We start from the raw sequence: 9818 nt of genomic DNA on the forward strand, positions 1-9818 counted from the left end.
ACCCAACTTCAGAAATCCTCTAAAAACAACGAGAAGTCCAAGCGTTTCCATGTTCCCTTCTCAGAGTGGAATGTGTAGGAGGTAGGCGCCTCCCTCCACACTTCCCTTGGATTTCTCTCCTGCCTGGCCTTCCCCACTCAGACTCTGAGGTCAGCCCTTCTCCAGGCTTAGGCCACCAGCTCCTTTCATCGCTGCTCAGAGAACGCTGGGGAAGGGAACTTGGAATCATGCTCACTCTTCTTATGGATCCCTCTACCTTCTCTAATTCCTGCCTAGTCTGTCAAGAAGCCTCACAGCTGGGGTTCAGAACCTCATTAAAGGAGAGTTTCAGAAGAAATACATCACAATTCTTTGGAATTTCCAACTTCCACTTACTCCGTTCTCCCACCTCTGTTTTATTTTCACCTGGATGGATACACACCCCTGAGAGGCACTGCTAACCGGTTCAGCTGAAATCCTAGGGCTCTGCTCATCCTCATTTTCTCCCACTCAGCGCCCAGCCAAGGCAGTCTGCCTTCCAGACCTCACTTCCTGGTCCTCCTTCTTCCTAAGGAATCACACTTTACCTCTACAGGTGCCAGACTAAGTGAAATACCCAACAGGCTAAAGGATGGTGGCTGTACCCCAAATTAACAGCTTTACATGAGTCCCCAAAGAGCCTAGTTGAAAGCCCAGCCCCAAAGTCAAATACAAATTCTGTAGCCCCCAGTAAGTTCAAAGAACATGCTCATGGGACAAAGCAAGAACGGCTCCCCTGAGCCCCAAGTTGAGCCCAGTGCACACAGAAGGGAGCTGTGGCTATTTCAAGCCCAAGGCATGGAATTCTAGTCTGCCATAAACCATGTACGGCTGACAGAAAACAAGCCTACGCTGGGAATCATGGGTCTCAGAACAGAACTTCAGGGGGGACAGTAGTTAAATGCATTTGCACTATACTAACACTCTGAACAGTGCATTTGTCTGAAGACCCCGACACATCAAACAGTGGGGAGCAGGCAGGAATAAGGGGGGAGTCTGGCTCACAACGGTCTCTACAGGTAAAGACACAAACTAAAGCAGTGGCTTTCAAAACTTCGTGTGTTTGGGAATCACCTAGAGAACAGCGTTTAAAATGCAAATTCCGCAACCTCCTTCCCAGAAATTCTGAGTCAGCAGGTCTGGGGTGGAGGCGGGCGCATTATGGCGGCATTTTTAAGGAGCATCTTTGACAACGCTGCTGCAGGTGTTGGCAGTCCCTGAGAAATGACAGCCACTTGTGTTCCTCCGCCACAAAGTTTTTGTGGCAACACTCCTGTGAGCAGTGGAAGAAACAGGGCCTCTCACCCAGTGCTTTTTACACTGCTTCTGGCCTAAGAGTCTCAGGAGGAATAAGTTAAATACACAGAGGCCCCTCCCAAACACTGCTATTCAGGGAGGTCTGTGATGGGGACCTGGGGCCAGCCAGTTCATCTCAGGGGGAAGCTTTCTCCCTCAACATCTCCACCTTTTGGTGCCCCAGGCAACTGGTCAACCTGTCCTCTCATCCCGGGCAACTTCATCAACATCCTCCCTCTCAGAGGTTATTAAGAAACAAATTTTCACCGCCCCTCCCCCCAACCTCCCCAGCTGTCACTAAAACAAGCATTTAATGTTTTAAGGGTTTTAGATGCTAACAAGAAAACAGGCGTTACCAAAATAAAACAAGCACTGGGACAGTTAAGAGTTATAAATACTCATAACTGCTCGTTAAGAGCTCTGTCTGCATTTTATTCATTTCTTCGAGAACTATTTACTGAGCACCCAGTCTCATCCCAGGCACTAGGCAGTTCACAAGTGTGGACGCCACAGACAAGCCCCTGCTGTCCTGCAGCTTACATCCTAGTGTGGAAGGAAGACCAGGGAGAGGATAAGGATTCTAATAAGGGAATTTCTGACAGTGACAAGCACCACAAAACATATGAACACAAAATAATGAACTAACAAGGATAAGAGAAGATGGGTTACAAAGAAGGTCTCCTTGCCAGCTAGGCTCTATAAGTAAATGACAGGAGACATGACCGCAGGGGCAGCAAGGGACAAGAACCTAAACACTAAGGAGCTGGGCCTGCTAGGAGACAGGTGGCCAGTGGTCCCACCACACAGCCAGGAGGCGGCTAAGCAAATCAGGAAGGGCCAGATCTCCAAGGGGCAGGGTCTTGGGGATGTGACAGGTATAATGAAGCCCCGGGATCATTTAACAAGGGAGGGGTTATACTAAGAGTAGCTGACCTGTACTAAGCACCGTTTGTGTGCCAGGCACCATTCAAATCTCATTTTATCTTCCCAGCAACCCCGTGAAGTAGGAACAAATAAGTAGGAACACCCCACCCCACCGCCGTTCCACAGGTCGTATCTGAGTCAAAACAGGCAGTAGGGGGCTTCCTTGGTGGCGCAGTGGTTGAGAGTCCGCCTGCCGATGCAGGGGACGCGGGTTCGTGCCCCGTCCGCGAGGATCCCACGTGCCGCGGAGCAGCTGGGCCCGTGAGCCGTGGCCGCTGAGCCTGCACATCCGGAGCCTGTGCTCCGCAACGGGAGAGGCCACAGCAGCGAGAGGCCCGCGTACCCCAAAAAAAAAAAAAAGAAAAACAGGCAGTAAGTGATGGAGCCAGACCGCAAAGCCAGGTGGTCTGGCTACAGGCAGTGGTTGTGGAAGTGACCAAGGGGCAGACGGGCGGGGCCTCGAAGGCCTAATTCAGTAGGGAATTTGAGTTTTATTCCAAGTGTGATGGAAAGCCATTGGAGGGGGGCTGAGACTTTCTGACTCGTTCCCTTAGATCTAGAGGGGGAACAACTTCTGGGGAAAGCCCACCGCACCCTGGCTGAGCTGGCTGCTAGACCAAACTACCGCGACTTCGGCCACAGAGATGTCTAACCCTGCCCTGCCTGGGTTGGAAGAGCTCTCCAGCCCCTGCAGAATCGGATGCCACCTTCACTCTAGGTTAGTATCTCAGAGTGGAGCCCCGGACCAGCAGCATTAAATCACCAGGATCTTGTTAGAAATGCAAATTACGGGGTCCCACCTCAGCCCTACTGAATCTGAAAAACTCGGGCCATCTGTTTTTAACAAGCCCTACAGGTGTGTCGAGTGTGACACATTATCCATTTGGAGCCATCCCCACCCCCATACCCTCCCAAATCACGCTCTGCTGGTCCTCGGGCAGCCTCTGCACTGCGCACCAAGCCATCCTCCCCTCTGGACCCTATTGGTCCTCGGGCAGCCTCTGCACTGCACACCAAGCCATCCTCCCCTCTGGACCCTGCTGGTCCTCGGGCAGCCTCTGCACTGCACACCAAGCCATCCTCCCCTCTGGACCCTGCTGGTCCTCGGGCAGCCTCTGCACTGCACACCAAGCCATCCTCCCCTCTGGACCCTGCTGGTCCTCGGGCAGGCTCTGCACTGCGCACCAAGCCATCCTCCCCTCTGGACCCTATTGATCCTCGGGCAGCCTCTGCACTGCACACCAAGCCATCCTCCCCTCTGGACCCTATTGGTCCTCGGGCAGTCTCTGCACTGCACACCAAGCCATCCTCCCCTCTGGACCCTATTGGTCCTCGGGCAGCCTCTGCACTGCACACCAAGCCATCCTCCCCTCTGGACCCTGCTGGTCCTCGGGCAGCCTCTGCACTGCGCACCAAGCCATCCCCCTCTCTGGACCCTGCTGGCGGGATTCTATGGCTCCTGATGCCTAGAAATCTCACCATTGCCCCAACCTACTTTTCTAACTAATTTGATTTCCTAGAAACATTGACTGTTCAGCTATTTAGGCCTCTTCTACCCTGGAAGTAAAACTTCTCTTCCTTTCTACTTCTAGAGTTTAATTCTGCTTTCAGCCTTGTAGCCTCTGAAGTAGACAGCAAGGATAATTTCTGCCTTAACCCAGACTCTCCCTAACACCCCTCAGTCGCCAGATTTCTCTTGATTCATTCATTCCCACTCTCATCTATAAATTCCTACATGTGTCCGTGCCCTCAGCTAGGAACTAACCGCACTAGGTGCCGGGTACTTCAGGGATTCCTAAACAGCTCTCATCCCTGCCCTCGTTTCTGACCCCTTAGTGGGGGGCTGGGGGCAACATGCAAATAAATACAGAATTACAAATTGTCTACGTATACTAGAAAGGCCTCTGAGGAGGCCGCTGGGCTGAGACCTGAATGATGAAGAAGCAGGCCTGACGGTAGTTTAAAACAGCAAATATTTGCGTGTTGAATCCATGCCATACTCTGGTCTAAGTGTTTTATGTTTACTATCCATATAGTCTTCCAACAGCCCTAAGGAGCAGGTAGTATTCTCATCCCGACTCTACAAGAGGGGATATTGAGGCACAGGGAGAATAAGGAGTATATGTAAACAGCAGAGCCAGGATTCAAAACCAAGCACACTGGCTCCAGAGCCCACCTACCCTCCTAACCACAGGATTCGGTGATGAGAGCAGGGTGGAATGGTGCGGGTGCGGGTGGAAAGGCAGACAGGGGTCCAGGCAGGCAGAGTAGCACGTGTAAGAGCCCCGGGGCAGAGAAAAGTCAGACTGAAGCAGAAAGGAAGTGGAAACTGGTGAGTGGTGAGGTGAAACTGGGGAGCGGCAGAGGGACTGGAAATATATTTGGGAAATGGACGGGACAAGACGTGCTGACAGGTGTATAATGGGGTGTAAGGAAGAAGGAGGAAACAAGGAGAACTCACAGTTTCCTGGTGCCCTATTTTCGAGGCTTGAGGACAGAGGGTAAAGTGTTATAACACAAGATATACTAAAGTCCCGCAGAGCGCTGAGGCACAGCAAGCTCTCAAATGAACAGACTCCATCGACCAAGCAGGTTAAAGCTTCCAGTCCCCCCCACCCCACCCCCACCTCTCTACAGGAGGTCTTCATTCAAGGGTCCCATCCTGTCCCCCGGGAGCTAGTTTCCAGAACACTATTAGCCCTGGTTAACAGCAGTAAAAGCTGCAGCTCCAGTAATAAGAATAGCTTTACCAGGAGGAGGGTTTTTCTCACAAAAATGTAATGCGTTTGGAACCAGGGTTCTCAAGTTTTTCTCAACAGCACAATGATGCTAATCTACAAATGAGAAGTGATGCGGCTTGCCCGAGGCCACACAAATGCAAAGAGGCTGAACCAGAATCCAATTCCAGGTCTGCCTAACTTGGAAGCCCACACTTCCTCCATTAAATCAGCATTTCCCATAGCGTGGGACAGGTCTCTCTGATGGAATAACCAGTGGTTTTAGATGAACTTTTTAAAGTTTTAATCCTTATGGTCTTGTTTCAATATGAATAATCATATGTGTGTGTATATAACATGAAATAAATAAAAATTTTAAATGAGATATATACATGATTTGATATGAATTTATATATATATATATATATCACATCAAATCCATGACTTCTTGTGTATTACTGCCTAAGAAACAGAAAAGGTTTCCTAAAAGTTAAACATTAGAATAAAACTACAGGTGATAGAGGGATAGAAGAGAAATGTTGAGGTGACGCATAAATAACTGAAGCTTGTGAAACACTGCTCACCACAGCACCGCCCAAGAACAGCCAAGCACCTGTTCCATGTTGTATTCAAATCTGGCTACAGCCACACATAACTCTGACTCTGCTCCAGAGGGATAAAATGTTGGTTGCCTCTGGGGAAAGGGAATAATATCAGAACACCACAATTTAGCATAAATCATCCTTAGCACAGTACTGGTCTTGACATAAGATACTGTTTTGGTCATCCAACTCCTCTCTGCTGATTCACCACACACCTTAAGTCAGGTAAGCTTTCCTGGGCCTCAGTTTCACTTTGTGCAAAGGAAGTTACAAAAAGCAGGCTCTAAGGTCACTTTCAGTTTTAGAGTTCCATAAAATGTCATAAATACCCTAAAATCCAAAAGTATTTTTTTCCAGAATCATAGAGGCCCCAACCCTGAGTGAGTGTCGACCTGAGGTATAAATGTTAAATAACCCCACAAGGCATCCCAGGCCCCCATCCCTTAACTGGGGAGATGCTATCAATTATGCTGCCCTCTGGAAAGATGTGACAAAAGACATTAATTACAAGATGATATGTCCCTGGCCCCACCAAAACTTTAAGAATTTTCTGCCACAAATGTTTAAGTTATTAACTTTCTCTATACTTGGTTGTTAGTGTTTGTTATTTCGTCTGTAACAATTAACTTTATTCTGGGTGGCAGTAGCAGGGAGAGAAATGGGTAGGGAAGAAATCTGCAAAATCTCATCAAACTCCTATCCTCGTATTAAGCCTCCGCTGAGAAACACCTGTAAAACCTTCCAAGCTTCGATGTGAATTACTCCACGGATGTTCGAACACGTTTAATATGCTAAACCTCTAAAAGGAGTCCTCACTCCTTATCTTTCAGAAACATTATTAACAAAACAGTTTAACCAGAACAAGCATTCTTCCTTTATTATTGAAATAGATACATTCATCAAAAGGGAAGTCTTAAGGACCCTCCTGGCCTTCTTTACAAAGCCCCTTCTGCGACGTCAGTAGGCCTGTAAACTTTTAATAGAAGGTTTTTAGGTTCCCAGAAAGAGAAGTTTTGAAATGTGCTCACTTCATGTTTAGCTGAAGACAACAGAGGATGGGTGGGCTGCAGCTGGCAAACTCAGAAAGCACAGCTGGGTAGCAGGTGATCTTAAAAAAAAAAAAAGCAAATCCCAGGGCAAATTGCGTAGCCAGGGGTGATCATTATAACTGGAGAGTTGTTACATAATTACTTGTTAACTACTAACAAACATATACAAGGCTTCAGAATGCCATGGTTACTCTAGCCATCGAAGCTAGTGTAGCTCGTGAAAGAGTCCAGGTTCCTCCAATTAATTTCATTCAAAGAAACAAGCAATCCCAGGACCTATTCCCTTCCAAGGTAACCTGACTGCCTTTACATATACAAAACAGCCTCCAGCAATTAAGCCAATCGCCTCTAGGGATGAAAATCAGTGTTTCCCTTTCATATTGATTTTTAAAGGGGAGAGGGGAGACAGAAGTACGTTACAAGAGCTAAATATTCATCACCTCGACAAAAACGACTTCCACTCCAAACTGGAAAATTTGAACAGAAAAGGTCTTCCGCCACCCCACCCACAGCCGCCCCTGCTCGGCTGGCGCAAAACCCAAGACCTGTGTCGGATGCACTGCATTCCAACATTTTTCAAAAAGTTTACGAGGCTTTACCGAAGCGGCGGGGAGAAAAATAAAGCAGGCAAAAGCCAGGGAGAGGGAGCTGGAGGGTTTCCGTAGGGAAGAACCGGGTGAAGCGCCCGGCTGCGCCGTGCAAGGCCCGGTAACGGGGAAGCGACCCGGCACCCGGAGAGCGAGCGCCCCCGTGGCGCGCGGGGACTGACAGCCGCTCGGTCTCCACCGCCGGGGGTCCCCCAGCCCCCCAGCCCGGCCCCCGCCGCCAGTCCCCCTGCCCACCCTTCCCCCGCAGCGCCGGCGATGCCCGCTGGGCCAACTTGGCCCCGGGTCAGCGCTGCGGAGCGCGGCCCCGGTTGCCGGGGAGGCCGCCGGCGCCCTTACCTCCTTCTGCTTGGGGTCCTGCGGGTAGACGTCCGGCGGCCCGAGCCGGGGGCGTTTCAGCGGTCTCTGCTCATAGCTGAGAAGCCCGAAGGCGGCCATGATCTCTCATGTTAACCGGCGAAATGAATGAGAGTTGGAGCTGGAGCAGCCGCCTCTGAGCACCAGGGAGCAGCACTTTGCAGACAGACTCCCTCTCCCCCTCCTCGCTCGTGTGGCGCTGCAGGCAGGAATAAAGCAGGTTGGATGCTGCCGCTGCCCGGCACGCAGACACGCACTAATGGGGGCAGCCTTCGGCGGGCACCCTGCTGCGCTGGAGCCCCGGGACGCACCGCCAACGGAGGGGCTGGAGGTCCACCTGGATCCTCCGAGGCGCCTGCCTCCTGTTCCCCACCACCCTGTCCCCAGGGGGAGGAGCAGCTGATGGGAACGTGTGACTTTTTTCACCAATGGACCTAAACCCACCCCAGCTGAGCGCAGGGTGGGGGTGGGGGAGGGGCACGGGGCGGGGGGAAAAAAACTTTTCTTGGCGCCCCAGGCAGGTGGCTCGAGTGCTTGCCCTAGGCGCGGGTGGCCCGCCTACCCGAGGAAGAGACTGCGGAGCGGCCCGCCCCCGCCCCCTCTTCTACAGCAGGGACCCTTCCCCCGCCGCCACGCGCCCCGCAAACCCCGCCACCTGGGCGCGGACCCGGTTGGGAAGGAGGGGGACAGGCCTGGAGGGGGTGGAGGAGACAGGGATGCGGGCGGTGGGGAAGCGGCCGGTGCCTCCTAGACGCCCGCCGGGCTCCGGTGGCGCATCCGCGGCTCCGGTCCCCTCGGCGGCTCCGGGCAGACGCCGAGGCGCGCTGCTAGCGGTCGCAGCGGGTGGAGGGGGCCGTGCTCACGGTGGCTCGGGGCCGACTTAACCCTTTGCTGCCCCTCCAGGGGCTGGGGAAGTGGGGGTGGTGAGGAGGGTTGGCAGCGAGTGCCGACGGGGGTAGCTAGCCCGCGGGCATCTCGGGCTCCTCCAACCCCCCGCCCACCCCCGGCCGCCCTCCTTCCCCCTCCCCCCGCCCCCAACAGTTTACCTGTTGGTCCCCGGCTAGTGGTCAGGGGCCGCCAGCCGCGGCGGCACTTTGGCGGCCGCAGCCTCCACGATTCGGGTTGGGATGGGGCGGGAGGGGGGGACGGGGGGAGGCAACTGGATTTGATCTGATTTGTAAGGTATCAGTCTCGGCCGGGCGAGCTCCGGGGACGCCGCGAAGTTTGCCACTGTCTGGAGGCAGCGGGCGACGCCGGCTCGCCGCCGCCGGCGTTCTCGCCCCCAAGGCCGGGGAGCGCGAGCTTCCGAGTTGGCGGACGGCGGCCGCACTGAGCATGCCCAGCTCGGCGGCCGGACCGCGGAGGAGTTTGCTGCGAGTGCGCTCCGATCCGCCTCTCCGGGTTTTCGCAGCTGCAGAGCGCGCAGCCCGCGGGCCCGGGCGCCGAGGCTGGCCCTGGGGTGTATCTGGGCGAGGGAGGGGGCGTCCCCTGGACCCCTCTCCCGGCCGCGGGCTGCGCTGTCCGCCTCGACCTCTGTTAAGGTCGCTGTCCCCGTGGCCTGAGCCGGAAACCTCACCTGCGCCGGGCGTGGGGGGGGGGGGGGCGTGGGGGGGGCGGGGCGGGGGAGAATCCTCCAGGGGAGACCTCGGTGCTCCAATCCTCCCGCGCTCCCCGCTCGCTTTGGGGCGTGGGCACCCTGATGCTGGGCCACCTGCCGCGAGCCCTGCGAGACCGGAGCCGCGGAGGCGGGCCCGGTCTGTCCCGAGGGACCCCGCGGGAGGATGCGCCCGCGCTTGGCCAAGAATGATGGCTGCCATCTATGGAGCCCTCGCTTCATGCCAGGATCTTGACAGTAAAGGTCTCTGGTCCTTTAAAAAAACAAAACAAAACTTACAAGGTTTTACTGTACCCTTTTTATAGCTAGAGAAATCGAGTCAGCTTAGGAAGGCCCGGTGACTTGCCCAAAGTCGCGAAGCAAACTCTGCCTGATCCCATGTTTCTGATTTATTCTCCACGACTTGGAATTGGAAGAAGTGGGTTCCTGAACTGCCCTTGCCTGGTAGGGTCAGGTTCCCCATACCTTGAGGAACTCTCTGACTCCTATTCCATCCTCCATAAGATGGTGCTAGCAGAATCTAACCCAAAGCCTTTGTGTAGCGCCAGGCACATAGTAGGTGCTCAGGTGATGCTGGCTAAATCTGATTATCTACTTGCCTCTGCTGACTTTAAGCAAGGGGGGCAGGGGGGTAG

At 53.6% G+C, this 9818-nt stretch overlaps 1 protein-coding gene across 5 annotated transcripts in view; it reads right to left on the reverse strand.

Annotated features, from left to right (window-relative positions):
* MED12L (mediator complex subunit 12L) overlaps nt 1-8737 on the reverse strand; it is a 329485-nt gene extending 320748 nt beyond the window's left edge. For all 5 annotated transcript variants that reach the window (XM_067737493.1, XM_067737492.1, XM_067737490.1 and 2 more), the window contains exons 1-2: nt 8615-8737; nt 7551-7767 (exon numbers count right to left, since the gene is read on the reverse strand). In XM_067737493.1, coding sequence (XP_067593594.1) covers nt 7551-7649 — 99 coding nt within the window. In that variant the 5' untranslated portion in view covers nt 7650-7767; nt 8615-8737. The remainder of the gene's footprint in view (nt 1-7550; nt 7768-8614) is intronic.
* Nucleotides 8738-9818: the final 1081 nt, after the last annotated feature.

Source organism: Pseudorca crassidens, chromosome 5 (genome assembly GCF_039906515.1).
Source record: "Pseudorca crassidens isolate mPseCra1 chromosome 5, mPseCra1.hap1, whole genome shotgun sequence".
In the NCBI taxonomy this organism is placed as follows: domain Eukaryota; kingdom Metazoa; phylum Chordata; class Mammalia; order Artiodactyla; family Delphinidae; genus Pseudorca; species Pseudorca crassidens.